The sequence below is a fragment of the Manis javanica genome, chromosome 6 (assembly GCF_040802235.1).
Source record: "Manis javanica isolate MJ-LG chromosome 6, MJ_LKY, whole genome shotgun sequence".
NCBI classification, from domain to species: Eukaryota; Metazoa; Chordata; class Mammalia; order Pholidota; family Manidae; genus Manis; species Manis javanica.
The window spans coordinates 126,000,079-126,020,661 of NC_133161.1; the positions used below are offsets into that span (position 1 = coordinate 126,000,079).

At 38.7% G+C, this 20,583-nt stretch overlaps 1 protein-coding gene across 4 annotated transcripts in view; it reads right to left on the bottom strand.

Annotated features, from left to right (window-relative positions):
• CEP57 (centrosomal protein 57) overlaps positions 1 to 20,326 on the bottom strand; it is a 44,502-nt gene extending 24,176 nt beyond the window's left edge. Inside the window, exons 1-2 of one of the 4 annotated variants that reach the window (XM_017655876.3) lie at positions 19,923 to 20,326; positions 2,161 to 2,317 (exon numbers count right to left, since the gene is read on the bottom strand). In XM_017655876.3, coding sequence (XP_017511365.1) covers positions 2,161 to 2,317; positions 19,923 to 19,967 — 202 coding nt within the window. In that variant the 5' untranslated portion in view covers positions 19,968 to 20,326. Of the gene's footprint in view, positions 1 to 2,160; positions 2,318 to 3,215; positions 3,488 to 19,602; positions 19,847 to 19,922 lie in introns of those variants that run through there. The other 3 variants (XM_073239423.1, XM_073239421.1, XM_073239422.1) reach the window with 3 other exon arrangements.
• Positions 20,327 to 20,583: the final 257 nt, after the last annotated feature.

The following is a 20,583-nucleotide window of genomic DNA, read 5'->3' on the forward strand; positions in this document are numbered from 1 at the left end:
CCTAAGTAAACTACTATTTATAAAGTACTGCCATCTTAAATTTAAAGGTGATAAAGAAAATGCTAATTAACTTAATGGTTCATAAAATAACTGATAAAGTGCTACTCATGAGAATATAGCAGAGACTTTGGCAATTCAAAAAAATAATAAATGTTGCACAATAAATGCAAAGGTTACAAAAGCAAAATCTTAGTAAATGAAGCCCATAAGGACCTAAGAATCAGTTAAGTTTTAGTAACAACTTTTTATTAAGAAAATAAGCATTAAAAAGATTATGAATCAGAGTTCTAGCAGGAACAGAAAGTCTGAAAATTAGATTTAATCCTCCCACTACAATAATGCACCTAGTTCTGATCTTTACCATCTATGTAAAGAAACTATAAAAAAGCTAAATACTACTTGTGTGCCATTAGTAGTTTTTAGGAATGTGAGAGAAAAGGGAGGTGAGGAGGAGGAGGTGAAGGAGAGAGTAAACAAGAGAAAAAATAATGTGTATGATGATGGATTTCTTTTATCCTTTCAGAGCATGGTGTTGTGAGCTGTTTAAGCAATGCTTTAGGATGATCATTATGATCCATTGTACTTTAACAATGTTTTTGTATTTTTTGTATCAATCCAATGATAACTATTTGCATTATGGGGATGGAAAGGCCTGTACAGAAACCACCCTCCCCATCCCGAACAACAAAAAAGAGAAAGTTAGGAGGTATTAACAAAGGACCAGGAGAGTTCAGAAAAGATGTTTGAGGAGAGCTGGGAGAGGTATGTGCTGGGGAAGCTGGAAGAGAGGAAGACTTCTCAGAAGAAATATGTAATATGTAATTTGGTCTTTAAAAAAAAAACTACAATTCTACAACAAAAATTTCAATCAGAGAGTACAGTATGAGTCTTAACCTTGGCAAAAGGGACATCCAAAGATACCTATGTCTTAATCCTAGGACCTCTGAAGAGAACCTGTTATATGGCAAGAAGGACTTCGGGAGATATTATTAAAGTAATGGACATTCAAACAGGGAGATCATTCCTGATTATTTGAGTGGGCCCAATCTAAGCAATCACATGAGTTCTTAAAAAGCAGACAATCTTCTCTGGCTATGGTTGGAAAGATGCTGCATCAGGAGGCAGAGAGATGGGAAGCATGAGCCTTGACCCACCACTCCTGCAGGGGACCACAGGGACAGTGGGAGGAGAGCATAGGCAGCCTCCAGGGGCATAGACTGGCCCTGACTGAACGCGAGGTGAGGGAACCTCAGCTCTGAGACCACAAAGAACTCAACATGGCCAAGAATATGAATATGCTGGCAGCAGATTCTTCCCTAGGCTCTCCAGCAAGGAATACAGCCCAAGTCAACACCCTGATTTTAGCTGTGAAGACCCTAAATAAGAGAACCCTGCAGAACCCACCCAGATTTCTGATCTATAGAAACAGTGAGATAATATATTTGTGTTACTTAAAGCTGTTAATGCAAGTTAAGTCAGCAAGAAAACTAAAATAGATGGCAAAATATATTTGAACAAAATTTATTTGTTCCAGGAACATATGTATTTCAAAGTTGCCAGAGCAAAGGCTGTATGGGTAAGGAAGAATGGAAGAGAGCATAGGGTTCACATGAAATTGGAAAGGAAAGTAGAATCTAGATTATGAAAAATCTAAGATTTTCTTTTGCAAGCCTTGGAGAGATGTTCAAACTTTTGTTCAAAGTGGGAGAGATGATGGAAAACAGCAAATGACAGGAACACTGCTATTGGGGGATGAGAGGGAGACAGCAGGGAGATTAGTGATTAGTTAGGAGTGTATTACAATCATCTATGCTATAGCTAATAAGAGCCTGAATCAAAACAATGAGAACGAAGAAACAGAACCAACAAGAATTGGGGTATTTCAGAAGCAAGAACACAGGTCTTGGCCTCTGACTGACGCTGGAGATGGCTGAGCAGTCCTGGGCGGCTCAAAGTACTTGAGCCTTGACGGTTCAGTGGATGGTGATGGTGGTGTGCAATAATCAAGGAACAAAAGGCAGGCACTGTATTTTAAGAGGCTTAAAAACAAGAGAGAAATATACCCTGCTCCTCTAATTTTAAAATAAATGGTAGACACAAAGAGTTTTTAAAAAAGCAGTGAGCAGGCACAAAAACACCTGTTTTGTTAGGCTCTATTACCTCTACTGTTGCTTTCCGGATAGGCGAGCGTAGGCTTATTTGGGGAGCGTCGTAGGTCACTATTAAGGAAAGGCTTATCTGGTGGATATACTACATAGGGAGATGAGGAATGGCGAACCATACTTCCGTTAGACCCTGATGGTTTGGCTAAGATGTTCTGAAAAATAAAAATACAGAAATTATCTTTCAAAATTTTGAACCAGAAAAAACATGTGAATATTCATATGTTCTGACTGAGAACTGGACTTCCATATGTTCCACTGACAGAGACAACTGAAAAAACAGTCCATTGACCATACACAACAGAATTCAATCATTGCAGTTAATCCTCGAACAAGGAGGGCCTGGTTAGGGGTGCTGTGCAGTCAAAATCTGTCAAAAACTTACTCCCCAAAAACTTAACTACTAATAGCATACTGTTGACTAGAAAACTTACTGATAACACTCAATTAACACATATTCTGCACATTATCTGTGTTACATACTGTGTCTTAGAATAAAGCTAAAGAAGGTATTTTTCCAAATTGTTGCAAATCTCCAAAAAAATTTCCAGTACGTTTATAGAAAAAATTTGCATGTAAGTGGGCCTGTGCAGTTCAAACCCATTATTGCTCAAGGAACAATTATATTTTAAAATATAAAACTTTAGTGTTTCATATTTGTCTAAATAGAGCCATATGCCAGACACTATATAAAGGAAATTATGTTCATACAACTTGAATTCAAATGCTGCACTGAAATACTTAAGTATACTACTTACAATGAATTTTTATATTTCATTTTAAAAAATGTACTGTAAAATATACATTCAGGAAAGTATCTTTTTATAGTATCAGAAACTGCTATGAAATGACTGAATTGATCTATCCCCAATCAGGTAAATACTTCCTGAATATTTATCGAATGTCCAAATCTCTGTGGTATACAGAAAGAAAATATGGCCTAATCCATGCCTCAAAAACCTTACATTGTTAGGAATAAATTTTAAAAAATCAGAAGAAATTAAAGTTGATTTATCAAACACCTAAATATAAAAAGTATTTCCATACACACACCATTCTGTCATAAATGGGATTCTGTCCAAATGATAACTTCAGTGCAAGGAGTGCTAACTGGAGTTTTATTTGTTGTAGGTGACATCCTGTTAGTTAACAGACCGAGCTGGGAGAAATAATGGAGATACTGAAAGCTAAGGTAGATATATGACTGCCAGCTGTTCAAAATTCCCAGACATCCATTTTTCTTATTCAATCAGCCACAGCAAAACTCAGTTCTCCATCATTATCTATTTGGAGAACTATGCTTACAAAGCAGCAGAACAAGGTGTCTAGAAAAACAAAACAAAGGAACAATGACTATTTACAGTAACAGTAAACAACCTCTTGGAATAAACAAAGGCCATCAAAATAACATTTTATTTAAACATTAAAAACCAAGAACTGTTCCTGCAAAGCCATGCAGATTTCCAGTTAGATTTAAGAAAGTAAATACAAAACACTACAACAAAAACTAAAGGAGATTTAACACTGCCAAAGCTCTTTCAAAGCACCATGACTTATCAGATAGGTTAATTTTAAACATGATTCTTCACACAGAACAAACAGTAAAGTCTTCATACAAGCTACTAAAACCCTACCATTTAAAAATTACCAAAGTAACAATGGTTAGGAAGCATTCATTATAAATATACTTTGAATATAAAGCCCCTAAAAATTCACTTAAAATTTTCAAAACCATTCTACTACAATTACTAAACACTACACAGATATTAACAGAAGCACTGTGCATAATTTACCAAAAAAAACCCATACCAAAACAAAATGAAAACCAACCATATTCACTACATTTACTGCCTGCTAGCTCTTGTAAAAACAGTTCATATTTGTCCTTCCCTGAAAAAACATTTCTCAAATAAGATACACAAAGGCCCAACAGTGAAAAGTGCTCAACACCACTAGTTATTATGGAAATGCAAATTAAACTCACAAGATACCACCTCACTCCTGTTAGAATGGAGAAAAGGGAATGCTTGCTTGTTCACAGTTGGTGGGGTTGTCCATTGGTGCAGCCACCATGGGAAACAGTATGGAGAAACTTCAAAACACTAAAAATAAAACTACCATATGATCCAGCAATTCCACTTCTGGGAACATCTGAAGGAAATGAAAACACTAACTTGAAAAGATACATGCATCCCACGTTGACAGTAGCATTATTTACAATAGCCAAGACAAGAAAACAACCTAAAAGTGTCCCCTGATGGATGAATGGATAAAAAAGTAAAGGCATGTATATACATATGCAATGTAGCCATAAAGAAAATCTTACCATTTGTGACAACATGGATGGATCTTGAGGACATAATGCTAAGTAAGTCACAAAGATAATTTAGGATTTCACACGTGGAATTTTTAAGAAATCTGAATTCATGGAGTAAGACAGAAGAGATCAGACTTGTGGTTCCCAGAGGCAGCAGGTAAGAGAGAGGGGAAACTGGAGGAAAGTGGTCAAAAGATACAGACTTGCAGTTGTAAGATAAGTAAGTACCAGGGTTGTAATGTACAGCATGATGCCTATGGCTAACACTGCTGTATGATATATAGGAATATTGTTAAGAGAGTAAATCCTAAGAGGTTTCATCACAAGGAGAAAAAGGGAATTTACTTTTATTTTGAGAAGACGGATGTTAACTAAACCTACTGTGGTAATCATTTCACATAAGAGGTAAATCAACCATCATGCTATATGTGATCTATGTCAATTATTTTTCCATAAAACTGGAAAAAAAAGATTTGGCCTTCAATAATATTTGTCAAATATGTATCATCACAATACTGCAAATTATGGAATGTCTTTTTATGCAAAAATGCAAGTCATGATGATTTTCTTTTTTTGGGGGGGGGAGAGCAATTTTGAATGTATTCCATTTTCTAAGTCAGCCATTTTAGTTTGAATGTCACGGTTCATGCAATGAAAAGCACTGTCACTACAAATATGCTGGGTCATGTCCCCCTTTGTTGCCCAAAGTGTGAAGCGAAGAATAGGAAGAATACATAGATCAACGAACAGCAAAAGAAGACAGGAAATAATTTTATGGCTTTGCAAAAATTACTTACAAGAACTACTTTGACATGAGATTAAATCAAGAAATGCGATACTAGTAACTCAATTTATACACACACACAATTGTGTCTATTAAAAATAGTAAAGGACAAATTGTGGTATATACATACATTATTATTCAGCCTTAAAAAGGAAGGAAGTCCTATCACATGCCACAATATGGATGAACCTTGAGTGCTATGCTTACTGAAAGAAGCCAGACACAAAAAGACAAATACTTTATGATGCCACTTACATGAGGTATACATAGTCAAATTAATAGCAACAGAAGGTAGAATGGTGGTAGAATGGTGGTTACCAGGGGGGTGAAGGTAGGTCATTGCAAAGGGGAGTTGCGTAATGGATAGTTTCCATTCTGCAAGATAAAAAAGTTCAGAGATCTGTTTCCCAACAATGTGAATATACTTAACAGTACTGAACTGTTATACACTTAAAAATGGTTAAGATGGTACAGTGTTAGGTATATACCTAAGAATAATAAAATAGTTAAGAAGTCTTAATAGCCAGGTCTTCCAAGTAAGAAAACTGGGGAAGTTACACACTTCAGGGATTAGAAAGGTAGTATTTTTAAGAGTTGGGAAGAACCACAGAAACAATCTAGTAATACTCTCCTTGTTTTTATAAAAGAGGAAAAGGAGCTTTGAAAAAGTTGCCTCATCTACCTGCTCTTTCACCCTTCCACCCCAACCTTACTCTCTACAGATGAACTCAACAATTAACCAGTTCTCAAAAGAGAACCCACCAACCTACCTACAATCCGTTCTCATACTCTCTGCCTTCCCTCTCCTGAAACAAGGAACAAGCTTGTGTTAGACTTGTCTCCATTTACCCCACTGAAAAGTCTTGGTTCCTACAGAACCCCTGTCCTTTCTGATGCCATCTTTTTCCTCCTCCCAACTAGATCTTCTGCATGCCATTAAGGACAAAAGAACAAAACAACTTTCTTGAGCTTAAGGGCTCCCCCCTCATTTCTCAGCTTTTATAATAAAGTCCCTTAAAATAATTGTTTGCACCTGCTGTCTTAATCACCTTTCCCTCTTACTCTTCCAACTGGAACGAAGTCCTCACTGATTTCAGAGAACAACTCTTTTAAGCTCACAAATGACTTTGACACTGAATTCAGTGACTTTCCAGGAGCATGTGATACAAAAGATCATCCCAACACTTTGTTTAGTGGATGGACACCACATCTGGTTTTCCTCCTAACACACAGGCCTTTCCCTCAGAATCTCTACAGCCCTCTCTTCTTCCTCTTTCTAAATGCTGAAATTCCTCAAAGTTTAGTCCTTTCCAACTCTTCTCATTTTCAACTACATTAGCACTCAGCTTTGAAACAAGTATCACATGATAACTTTCAACTTTAAATATGGAATCCAGGGCTCTCCCTCTTAATTTCTATATTCAAATCAACCTTCCTACTCATGTCTTCACTTGCATGTCATTATGGACACCTCAAACTTAACCTGTCTATAACCAAATTACTGAATCTACTATGAAAACCTCCCTGTTCCTCTTCCAGCATACAATAACAGTGGCCATCATTTACTGAGCTGCTCCGGCCAAAATCCTTGGATGGAGTAATTTCTCATACATCCCACGTACACTCCTTCAGTAAATCTTGTTGGGTCTCTGTCTTCAGAATATATCCAGAAACTTTCCAACTTCTCATCATTTCTACTAACACCCTGGTAGATACCACTGTGATCTTTTGTTTAGATTACCATAATAGCATCCTAACCATCCTTGTGTACATCCTCTTATAGTCTGTTCTCCCAAGTCTTGCAATTTTTATTTAAAGTAAGTTAATTCAAGTAATACCCCTCATCAAAACCTTCTAACAGCTTTCCATCACAAAATAAAATCCAAAATTCTCATCATGGTTAATAAAGCCCCACATAGTCTGATCACAGGCTAACCCTGACCCCATTCCCTATCACTCTCCACAGTACTCCCCAACCCCTATTTCCCAGCTATACTGGCCAACTTTTGGATTTCTAAAATGCATATTACACTCCATTTTTATCTGCTAAGTTTTCTCAGCCTGGTATGCTCCCTTACTCACACCATTCAGTTATCTGCTCAAAAGTCTGTCAGTGAGGCCTTCCCTGACCACCCTACCTAACTAAAGTAGCACCCTTATGTCAGTCTACCGCTTCAGTCTTTTTTTTAATAACATTTATTTCTACCTATATTTTATCCATATGCCCTGTGGAATAATACAAAAATGTATTTAGTTTTTGTCCCTGGTTCTTGCACACAGATTCAAAGACTCTGAGAATTTCTTAGGTAATAGGAGTATTTTTGTTATGCTAATAGATCAGGTCCCTAAATAGCTAAATAAAGAGGTGGGCTGGTGGCCACAAAAACCAACAGGGTGATTAGAGGTTTAGAAATTTTAGCCCCACCCCTGACCTCAGGAAAACGGAGAGGGGCTAGAGATTGAGTTCAATCACCAATGATGACTGACTTAAATCAATCACGTCTCCATAATGAAACCTCCATAAAAACTCTGAGGTTCTAGGAGCATCCACATTGGTCATGGAAGTCCCTTTACATCTTGGCCCTACTTGTCCCTTCCGCTTGGCTGTTTCTGAGTTGTATCCTTTATTAAAAAAAGCAAGCGGTAACTGTTAGTACAGTTGAGTTGACCCTTTAACAACGCAGGAGGATTAGGTGTGCTGGTCCTCCCCACTCCCACCATGCGGTTGGGAATCTGTGTATTAACTTTTGACTCTCCAAAAACTTTACTGATAGCCTACTGTTGATTGGAAGCTTTACCAGGAATATGAAGAGTCAATTAGTACATATTTTGTATATGTATCATATACTGTATTCTTCCCGTAAAGATACAGAAAAAGGTTTTCAAATTGCCACACATCTCCCAAAAGCTATCCAATATATTTATTGAAAGAAATCTGTGTAATAAATATAAGTGGACTTGCACAGTTCAGACCCACACTGTTTCACAGGTCAACTGTATAGCGCTTTCTTGAGTTCTGTGAATTTTTCTAGCATATTATTGAATGTGATGGGAGAGGGGCATGGAACTCTGTTATCTATAGTTGGCTGGGCAGAGACACCAGGTACCCTGGGGACATCTGGGACTTACAGATGGTGACTGAAGTGGGGGCAGTCTTGTGGGACTTAACCACACTATCTTCAGGTAGTGTGAGAAGTGAAGTTAAACTGTAGGACACCCAGCTGTTGGTAGAAGAATTGATGCTGGGAAAATATCATCCCCCCTAGAGTTTAAGTTCCAATAAAGACACTCGACAAATATGTTTAACAAATCTACTGAATGAATTAATTATACAATTCCTCTGCAATATAGGAAAACTGCTCATTGAATTCCCCTATTCATAAAGTTACCATAACCCTTTGAAAGACAATGAAAAGCTTTTGGTTTCCTTTATATCAAATAACAACAAACTGCACAAATGTCATAAGGCTGTGTAGAAAGTTATCATAGCAGACATGAGACTGCTATCCTTAAAAATGTCTGCTTGCAAGGTTGCTTCTTGGATGGTGTCAGGGAACTTGAATGTTGGAAAGATTCTGACTGTCAACATAAGTGTCACAGGGATCCCCAAGAGCAGCCCCAGGTTCAATGATTTGCTAAGAAGGACTGACAGGACTCAGAGTATGGCTATAAAATAGCAAAAGGATACAAAGCAAAATCAGCAATAGGAAAAGACACATGGTATAAGGCATCAGATGAAAGCTTTCGAAATTCCTCTCTAGGTGGATCCAATACAGGATATGCTTAATTCCCCCAGCAACTGATGTTAACAACTAACATGAAGTGCTAACAAATAACCTCCCTACACCCAAGGGCCAAGGTTTTAAGCGGGGGCTCATGTTCCTGACTCCCAAAGAGAAAGCAAGTTTTCAAAAGAGACCACACTGTTTATACAAACACTTTAGGCACAGTGAGCCACTCTTATACTTTACGTTTAGTTTTATATTAGTGTGGGAAATTGTTATCAATCAAGTTCACAGGTGCCAACCTGCAAAAATGGGTCTTTCTAAAGACAGAGGTCACCTAGGACTTAACATTTTATGTGACTTCTTGCTTCAGTCAGAATGTTCATCTCTCCCCCCATATATACTAAAAACAGTAAATTATAAGCCTCAAACTCACACTGTACAATGTATACTTCCATTAATTGGGTTGATTCTCACAAGAATCATGACAAGAAAGTATCTTCACTTTATAGTTCAGGAAAATATTATTGGATTTATTTTCAGAACAGTGAAAATAGTATTTTCAATTTGATAGCAAATTGTTTTTCTAAGCATATTTACATTGTCCTTTATCACAAAAACCCTGTGAAGTAGTATAGCAAATATTACTCTCCCTACTTTGTAGGTGAAAAAACAGAGGCTAAGAAAAGCTAAGCATTTGGTCAAGGTCCCACAGCTACTAAAAATCGTCCAATTCCTAATCTAGTACTTTTTCTATGACCCCAAGCATTCAATACATAATGTTTCAACTAATATATGATTCTAGAAGAAACTTTCAGGATTAAAGGCAAATGTTTAACCTGATCATTTTCTTTTCTGGTAACTTTGGTTGTTGGGCACATATCCTTAGGAACACTTAATCAAATATTTACTGAAAATCTCTTGTGTATGACACTATGTTAGTGTGAAGGATAAAAATAAATGTGTATCATTTTCCTCCTCAAATGAAATGTGCCATACTGAGGGAAAAAAACAGATATACAAAAACTTACATACAATTTAGCAAACCATACCCAGCTATATAAAAAAAGATACAGTATGGATCCTATGTTAAAGATGGCGGTGTGAGAGGACAGAGGCTTCCTCCTAAAACTGGATACAATTAGAAAATTTAATTGGTGCAACTAATTCTGAGAGAGCAACAGGAAAGAGGATGGCATCAGACTGCATACACCTGGAGAAAAGAGAAGACCTCAGTGAATGGGGTAACATACCAGAGCTGTGGCTCTGTGGGACCTGAGCTCCTCCCCCACCCCAGTTCACAGGCGGGAGGAAGACAAACGGAGCAGGGAGGGAGTGGAAGGCTTGGGACTGCTGAATACCTGGCTCCGGAGATCTGCTCTGGGAGCACAAACCTACATTTCATGGTGCTTTCATGAGACTTGCATGACTACTGGGTTGGAAAGTTAATACAGGCAGAGTTCCCGGGGAGACTAGGATTCCGGCTGCTTGTGGAAAGCAGGGATCCATATCTGGCTGCTCTGGGACAAAAACTTACACCCGTGTGACTGGCCCACTGGCTCAGGCAGTGGAGAAAGCCACAGCAGCCAGGAGGAGGGGAACAGCTCTTTCCTACCCCCAGGCAACAGTACCGCTCCCATGCGACCTCCAACATTGCTTCAGGGGCTTAGCTGCTCCAGAATAGAGCTTCTGGACACTAGAGGGCGCCATATACAAACATGAAACGCCAAAGGAACCTTGTCTAGAGTAAAATTGTTAATACAACTCCCGAAAAAGATTTAAATGATATGGACCTCACGACACTTCCTGAACAGGAGTTCAAAATAAAAATCATCAATATCCTAATGGAGGTACAGAAAGACATCCAAGAACTCAGGAATGAATTCAAGTCAGAGATCCAATCGTTAAAGAACATGATGGAGGGTATTAAAAGCAGGCTGGATTCAGTGGAGGAGACAATAAATGAAATAGAAACTAGAGAAGAGGAATACAAAGAAGCTGAGGCACAGAGAGAAAAAAGGATCTCTAAAAATGAAAGAATATTGAGAACTGTGTGACCAATCCAAGCGGAACAATATTTGCATTATAGGGATACCAAAGAAGAAAAGAGAAAGGGATAGAAAGTGTCTTTGAGGAGGTAGTTGCTGAAAACTTCCCCAATCTGGGGAAGGAGATAGTCTCTTAAGCCATGGAGATCCAGATTCCCCTACACAAGGGACACAAGGAAGACAACACCAAGACACACAGTAATTAAAATGGGAAAGATCAAGGAAAAGGACAGACTGTTAAAAGCAGCCAGAGGCAGAAATAAGATCACATACAAAGGAAAGCCCATCAGACTAACAACAGACTTCTCAGCAGAAACCTTACAGCCCAGAAGGGAGTGGCATGATGTATTAAATGCCATGAAGCAGAAGGGCCTGGAACCAAGATTACTTTATCCAGTAAGATTATCATTTAAATTTGAAGGAGGGATTAAACAATTTCCAGATAAGCAAAAGCTGAGAGTTTACCTCTCACAAACCATCTCTGCAGTCTATTTTGGAGGGACTGCTATAGATGGAATTGTTCCTAGGGTTGGACAGCTGTCACCAGAGGTAGTAAAATCATGGTAGGGAGGGTGGAGCAGCTGATTGTGAGGCAAATGCAAAATTAAATTGACTATCCCCAAAGTCAATCAAGGGATAGCAAAAAGTACAGAATTTGATACCTAATATATGAAGAATGAAGGAAGAAGAAAAAGGAGGAGAAATAGAAAAGAACCTTTAGATTGTGTTTGTAACAGCATACTAAGTGAGTGAAGTTAGACTCTTAAATAGTAAGTAAAGTAACCTGGAGCCTTTTGTAACCACGAATCTAAAGCCTGAAATGGCAATGAGTACATACCTATTGATAATCACCCTAAATGTAAATGGACTGAATGCACCAAACAAAAGACACAGAGTCACTGAATGGATAAAAAAACAAGCACCCATCTATATGCTGCTTACAAGAGACTCACCTCAAACCCAAAGGCACACAGACTAAAAGTCAACGCATGGTAAAGATATTTCAAGCAAACAATGAGAAAAAGAGGTGTTGCAGTAGTTAAATCAGACAAAAAAGACTTCAAAACAAAGTAAGTAACAAGAGATAGACAGACAGTACATAATGATAAAGGGGGAAGTCCACCAAGAGGATATAACCATTATAAATATATATGCACCCAACACAGGAGCACTGACATATGTGAAACAAATACTAACAGAATTAAAGGAGGAAATACAATGCATTGTATTCATTTTAGGAGACTTCAACACACCACTCACTCCAAAGGACAGATCCACCAGACAGAAAATAAGTAAGGACATAGAGGCACTAAACAACACACTAGAACAGATGTACCTAATAGACATCTACATAACTCTACACCCAAAAGCAGCAGGATACACATTCTTCTCAAGTGCACATGGAACATTTTCAAGAATAGATCATATACTAGGCCGCAAAAAGAGCCGCAGTAAATTAAAAGATTGAAATTGTACCAACAAGCTTCTCAGATCACAAAGATATAAAACTAGAAATAAATTGTACAAGAAAAAAAAAGGCTCACAAACACATGGAGGCGTAACAACATGCTCCTAAATAATCAATGGATCAATGACCATACTAAAACAGAGATCAAGTAATATATGGAGACAAATGACAACAACAGCACAATGCCTGAACTTCTGTGGGACACAGCAAAGGCAGTTTTAAGAGGTGAGTATATTGTAGTCCAGGCCTATTTAAAGAAGAACAATCCCAAATGAATAGTCTAAAGTCACAATTATTGAAATTGGAAAAAGAACAAATGAGGCCCAAAGTCAGCAGAAGTAGGGACATAATAAAAATCAGAGAAGAAATAAATAAAATTAAGAGTAAAATAGAAAAAAATCAATGAAACCAAGAGCTGGTTCTTTGAGAAAATAAACAAAACAGATAAGCTGTTAGCCCGACTTATTAAGAGAAAAAGAGAATCTATACACATCAACAGAATCAAAATGAGAAAGGAAAAATCATGATGGATGACAAGAGAAATACAAAGAATTATTAGAGAATACTATGAAAATCTACATGCTAACAAGCTGCAAAACCTAGAAGAAATGGACAACTTCCTAGAAAAATACAACCTTCCAAGACGGACCAAGGAAGAAACAGAAAATCTGAACAGATCAATTACCAGCAACAAAATTGAACTGGTAATCAAAAAAACTACCCAGAACAAAACTTCCGGACCAGATGGATTCACTGCTGAATTCTACCAGACATATAGAGAAAACATAATACCCATTCTGCTTAAAGTTTTCCAAAGAATAAGAGGAGGGAATACTCCCAAACTCATTCTATAAAGCCAGCATCACTCTAATACCAAAACCAGGCAAAGACCCCATCAAAAAAGAAAATCACAGACCAATATCCCTGATGAACACAGATGCAAAAATACTCAATAAAATATTAGTAAAACAAATTCAAAAATACATCAAGAGGATTACACACCATGATCAAGTGGGATTCATCTCAGGGATGCAAGGACAGTACAACATTTGAAAATCCATCAACATCATCCACTACATCAACAAAAGGAAGGACAAAAACCACATGATCATCTCCATAGATGCTGAAAAAGCATTTGACAAAATTCAACATCCATTCATGATAAAAACTCTTAACAAAATAGGTACAGAGGGCAAGTACCTCAACATAACAAAAGCCATATATGACAAACCCACAGCCAACATCATACTTAACAGCGAGAAGCTGAAAGCTTTTCCTCTAAGATCGGAACAAGACAGGGATGCCCACTCTCCCCACTGTTATTCAACATAGTACTGGAGGTCCTAGCCACCACAATCAGACAACACAAAGAAATACAAGGCATCCAGACTGGTAAAGAGGAAGTCAAACTGTCACTATCTACAGAAGACATGATATTGTACATAAAAAACCCTAAAGACTCCACTCCAAAACTACTAGAATATCTGAATTCAGCAAAGTTGCAGGATACAAAATTAATACACAGAAATCTGTTGCTTTCCTATACACTCATGATGAGCTAGCAGAAAGAGAAATCAGGAAAACAATTCCATTCACAATTGCATCAAAAAGTATAAATTACCTAGGAATAAACCTAACCAAGGAAGTGAAAGACCTATACCCTGAAAACTACAAGACACTCCTAAGAGAAATTAAAGAGGACACTAACAAAATGGAAACTCATCCCATGCTCTTAGTTGGGTAGGAAGAATTAATATTGTCAAAATGGCCATTCTGCCTAAAGCAATCTACAGGTTCAATGCAATCCCTATCAAAATACCAACAGCACTCTTCAACAAACTGGAACAAATAGTTCAAAAATTCATATGGAACCACAGAAGACCTTGAATAGCCAAAGCAATTCTGAAAAGGAAAAATAAAGCAGGGGGGATCTCATTTCTGAACTTCAACATCTACTACAAAGCCACAGTAATCAAGACAATTAGGTACTGGCACCAGAACAGACCCACAGACCAGTGGAACAGAATAGAGCAACATATACGGTCAATTAATATACGATAAAGGAGCCATGGACATACAATGGGGAAATGACAGCCTCTTGAACAGTTGGTGCTGGCAATACGGGACAGCTACATGTAAGAGAATGAAACTGGATCACTGTCTAACCCCATACACAAAAGTAAATTTGAAATGGATCAAAAACCTCAATGTAAGTCATGAAACCATAAAACTCTTAGAAAAAAACGTAGGCAAAAATCTCTTAGACATAAACATGAGCAACTTCTTCATGAATATATTCCCCTGGGCAAGGGAAACAAAAGCAAAGATGAACAAGTGGGGCTATATCAAGCTGAAAAGCTTCCGTACAGCAAAGGGCATCATCAATAGAACAAAAAGACATCCTACAGTATGGGAGAATATATTCATAAATGACATATCCGATAAAGGATTGACATCCAAAATATATAAAGAGCTCATGCACCTCAACAAACAAAAAGCAAATAATCCAATTAAGAAATGTGCAAAGGATCTGAAGAGACACTTCTCCAAAGAAATTCAGATGGCCAACAGGCACATGAAAAGATGCTCCACATCACTAATCATCAGAGAAATGCAAATTTAAACCACAGTGAGACATCACCTCACAGCAGTAAGGATGGCCACCACCCAAAAGGCAACAACAAATGCTATCGAGGATGTGGAGAAAAGGGAACCCTTCTACACTTGCTGGTGGGAATGTAAATTAGTTCAACCATTGTGGAAAGCAGTATGGAGGTTCCTCAAAAAGCTCAAAATAGAAATACCATTTGACCCAGGAATTCCACTCCTAGGAATTTACCCTAAGAATGCAGCAGCCCAGTTTGAAAAAGACAGATGCACCCCTATGTTATCGCAACACTATTTACAATAGCCAAGAAATGGAAGCAACCTAAGTGTCCATCAGTAGATGAATGGATAAAGAAGATGTGGTACATATATACAATGGAATATTATTCAGCCATAAGAAGAAAACAAATCCTACCATTTGCAACAACATGGATGGAGCTAGAGGGTATTATGCTCAGTGAAATAAGCCAGGTGGAAAAAGCCAAGTATCAAATGATTTCACTCATATGTGGAGTATAAGAACAAAGAGAAAAACTGAAGAAGCAAAACAGCAGCAGAGTCACAGAACCCAAGAATGGACTAACAGTTACCAAAGGGAAAGGGACTGGGGAGGATGGGTGGGGAGGGAGGGACAAGGGGGGGGGTCAAAGGGCATTATGATTAGCACACATAATGTAGGGGGTCGGGGCACAGGGAGGGCTGTACAAGACTGAGATGACAAGTAGTGATTCTACAGCATCTTACTATGCTGATGGACAGTGACTGTGAACGGGTATGTGGTGGGGACTTGATGATAGGAGGAGTCTAGTAACCTAATGTCTCTCAAGTAATTGTAGATTAATGATACCAAAAGAAAAAATATATATATATAAAAGGAAAATAGACAAAAGACCATGGCAGCATATTGAATCGTCAAAATCTAAAATATTCCTTTTAAATTCAGAAACAAGGCAAAGTTGTCTATAAGTCAACTTCTGGCCAATACTGTGCTGCATTTCCTAATCTGAACAGTAAGATAATGAAAATAACAGATGTTAAGACTGAAAAGGTAGAATTCAAACTTCACAGTTTATGATCGTCTAAATAGAAAACACCAAAGAATTCTCAATCACTAGAATTAAGTTTAGGAAAGTTGCTGAACCAAATTACTATGGATGCATCAGAGATTTTATATAGAAGTTAGAAACTGCAATTTATGAAAACATAAAAAATGTAACTAGAAATACATGTAAGAAATGATGGACAAGATGTGAAATTATAAAACTTTACTAAAAAATAGTAAAGTTAGAAAAACCTGCAGCAACATAGCATGTTTAGATAGAAGGTTCAATATTCTGAAGACACCACTTACTATCCAAATTGAATTAGAAAGTCAACACAATTTCAATCAAAATTCCAATAGCAGATTCTAGAATTTCTATTGAAAACTAGCAAAGGAACTTAAAGTAGGTTAACATTTCTCTTGAAGAACAGAAGAACAAGGCACATAGTTGCCTTCTCAGACAAATAAAAAGAAGAACCACTATGACACTGAGTACAGACTTAGGGAGACAAAGACAACAATAGAACAAAGAGCACAATAACACACTAATTCACATATGACATTAATATATTGGCAGGTAGAATTGCAAACCATTGGGAAAAGGATAAGTTTTCTATAAGTAATGCTGGAACAATTGTGTATCAGAGCACCAAAATTAATTTCAACCAAATGAAGGACTAAAGGCCCCAACTTTAAAATTTATAGAGAAAAATATAGAACATAATTAAGTTCTTGGCTATAAGAATTTAAGCATAAAGCACTAATGATAAAAAGGAAAGACTCATAAATTTTACATTAAAATTAAGAACTCCTGTTAGTCAAAAGATAACATATAATAACAAGCCAAAAAGTATATAGAATATTTCTTGGAGATAGGGATTAACATCCAGAAAACAGAATGACTAACAGTAAATAAAACACACCAGTTGAAAACGGGCAAAAGACACAACGAGGCATTTCACAGAAAGAAAAAAAAACACATAAGACTCGTAAAGTTATGGAAAAAAGTGCATCTTTACTAATAATCAGGAAGTACAAATAAGAACAAGAACAGATTAGCGTTTCACACTTGCAGTTCAGCAAAAATTTAAGTAAGACAATACAATCTGTTAAGGAGGATACAGATTAAAAGGGACTGTTGGTGAGTATGTACATGGTACAGTCGCTTTGGAGAACAATTCAGCATTACCATATAACACAGCCAAAGTGCACATATTCTATGACCCAGCAATTACATAGTATATTTGCCCAATTATTTTCTCTTTCTCCTCTTCTTTTAGAAAGTGATGTGTCCCGAGTTACTGAACATATTCCACAGCCCACTACTGAGTTGTAACACATATACCCCAACCTACAGTTTAGAAAAAATCTTTATTCTAGAGCTGCCCTTCTCAAATATTTTGGTCCCAGGACCCCTTTAAACTCCTAAAAATTACTGAAGACCCCACAGAGCTTCTGCTTATGTGGGTTGTATCTACTGACATTTATCATATTAAAAATTAAAATAGAAAATTTAAAGATATTTACTGATCTAAAGACAATAAACCCATAATGTTATAAATGTAATTTCTGGGTGAAAAATAACTACATCACCCCAAAAATTTAGTGAAAAGAGTGGCATTGTTTTACACTTTTGCAAATGACTACCAGACAGCACAGTCTAAGCATGTATCACAATCTCAAAGCGGCGGATGTGAGTGTGAGAAACCAAGAAAATGGAATTCGCAAGAAGGGCATGAAGGTGTCCATTTTACTACTGTCATAAACAGGTATTTCATATACTCGATGTTTAAAAATCTATGATACATTCGTAAAACATTTTTAAGAGAACTAAATATGGAGCACCTTGGTTAAAGGGCCTGGCTAAAAAACACCTGTCAGGAGATTGGTTATTAAGTCCAAAGTCACATAAGCGTGTTGGCCATGGTTACTGGGGAAAATAAAAAAGGCCCAGCAGGAAAGACTTTCTTTTGTTTCAACATTATGCTGCTTGTACTTTTTGTTTAATATCGCTACGCCCAATCATAGATGTTTTCCTAAAGCTCCTCACTAGTGAGTTGCCAAACAGCAATCAATAAATGTTACCTGCTCTAGTTACTCTTTTGGCTGCTGCTTCACCAAAAGAATACTTAATTCAAATGTATCATCTACTTCCTTTGTTCACATTTGAGATTTCCATGACAACACTTCCTAAAGACTGTTATTCATGATCCACCTGTTAAAAATCCTGGTCTCATACAATTCTCTCTTTAATACAGCTAGCTCAGTCAACATGTAATACGTACGAATTGCCTTCTAAGTTCCTGTTGTACTTTTAAAATAGGTCTTTTTGTGTTGTCTCATTTTACGATTAGCTCTTAAAACTGATGTGCTTTTTAAATTGTTGGAAATGCCAGTCTTCAACTGGCTGGGCAACTTAAGTGTCCAAGCAGGGCTATTTCTTATACACCGTCAACTAAATTTAGTCATTTTTGTTTTGAGCGACTTCCAAATTAGATATTTGTAGTAGTAGGTAACGTTAATTCAAGTTTTTAAACTTTGATTAGTAGCATATTAGATATTCTTAATGTACTCTTGATACTCAGAATCCACTTAAAGTTAAGCTTAGTATATAAATATATGTACAGTTTCCTATTAAACACTGTATGGAATTTCTGTCCAGGCTACCTAAGGACTAAGGATTGACCTCATCCCAGTATCACAGTACCTACTTCTACAATCCATCTAATACAACTATACCTCCACACTACCTCTGCTCGTTCCAAATTATTTCAGGTTTCCTAAAAGCACTTACTGTCTTGGAGCATATACCCAAATGCCTGTTGTGTTTTTTCCTCCGGCATCACCCAGCTAGTTCACCTGCCCTTCTGGCCTACCAGGCACTGCTAAACACTCTCTAGGTTATTTCATATCTCAGTACGGTAGCATTTACCAAACTGCACTGCATAATGATTTAATCATGTGTAGTTTCTCTTCAGTGCTTTGCTCCTTCAAAGCAGGGATTCTATCCTATTCGTCTGTGTAATTTTTGGAGCCTAAAAGTATGCCAAGCACTCAGCATTTGCTAAATGAAGAGAGAATGATTCTAACTTGAGCATCCTCTTATTTGCTATTTACCGTCAATTCCCAATGAGGCGATTCCTAAAACGCTAAGCCTTCGAAAACCCAATTCCCCAAGTATTAGTGACTAAACTGGCTGGAGGCCCTTGCGGAGGCGAAAACATTAAACGGCAGCTTCTCTCCTGCCTCTCTGAAACGGCATTTACAAGGCGCAGTCACAGGGCGACGTGGAAAGCGCGCGGTCTGGACAGGATAAGCCCAGAACAAAGCTACGAGGAGGACGAGGAGGCACTGCAAGCAAAAGGCGTCAGTATTAGCATCGACTACCCTGCACTCCGGACCGCGGACTACTCGCTAGCTGCCTGGGAAGCCGGCCCGCGCGCCCCTACCGGGTCTCAGCTTCCAAGAAGGGTCGTTAGGCCCATGTGCTCACAGCGGCTCTGCGTACCCGCCACCACAGTGCGGGCGCCGCCAGCCCGTCGAGGCCCCGCAACGTGTGGCCGGCACAGCCAGGCCGGAAGGCGAGGAGGGGACGGCGGGGCGGAGACCAGCCAAGCCGGTTCCAATGGGAGGAGTGGCCTGCCCGAAGAGCGGGAGCCATAGACGTCCCCCGCCGCTCCCCCCTCGGCCAAGAGCTCTGCGGAGGGCGAGGAGACGCAGAGGCAATAGAACCTACCCGCGGCCTCCTCGAACGCGAGCCGCTTCTTACCGAGAACTGAGAACCAGAGGTGGCAGAGACAGACGCAGCCGCCATCTTCCTGCCTGAGCAGCAGATCTCCGCAGCCTCGGACGGGCCGGGTTCTCGCACCTCTCAAGATTGCAGAGCGCCGCCCGCCAGCAGCGACCCTGAGCCGAGCCGAGTGAGCCCAGATGGAGGGGCCGGAGCACTGGTACCTGGCCTCGAAAGCCTGCCGTACACCCCTGCGGAGACGCCCACGCTCAGCGCGCACTCGCAGAGTGGCCACACTTCTTAACGGACGTCCTGAACAGCCAATCAGAATCAAAAAAGAGGACGTCTTCGGTAGGCGTGAATCCGCCTCCTTGGTGACGCCACAAGGCGGCGCGGAGCGGGGAGGCAGGCGCTGAAATCGGTGGGGCGGCGGGCGGCCCTGAGGAATTATCCGGCTGGCGGGGGGCTTTGTCGTCTCCAGGAACGGCTGAGGCGAATGATTGAAATAGAATAAAAACAGATGCTAAGTTCAAACACTCCATCCGTTTCCTCGGACAAAACGCCAGAGCGTGAGCTTGACCCGAGGACGCCTCTCTTTGGTGAAGTACTGACTTTTCAGCCAATAAGAAATAGAATTAGGAGGAGCTTAGTAATTGGCGCAATACAAGTCAAGTGAAAAAAAAAGTAGGAGCGGGCAAAC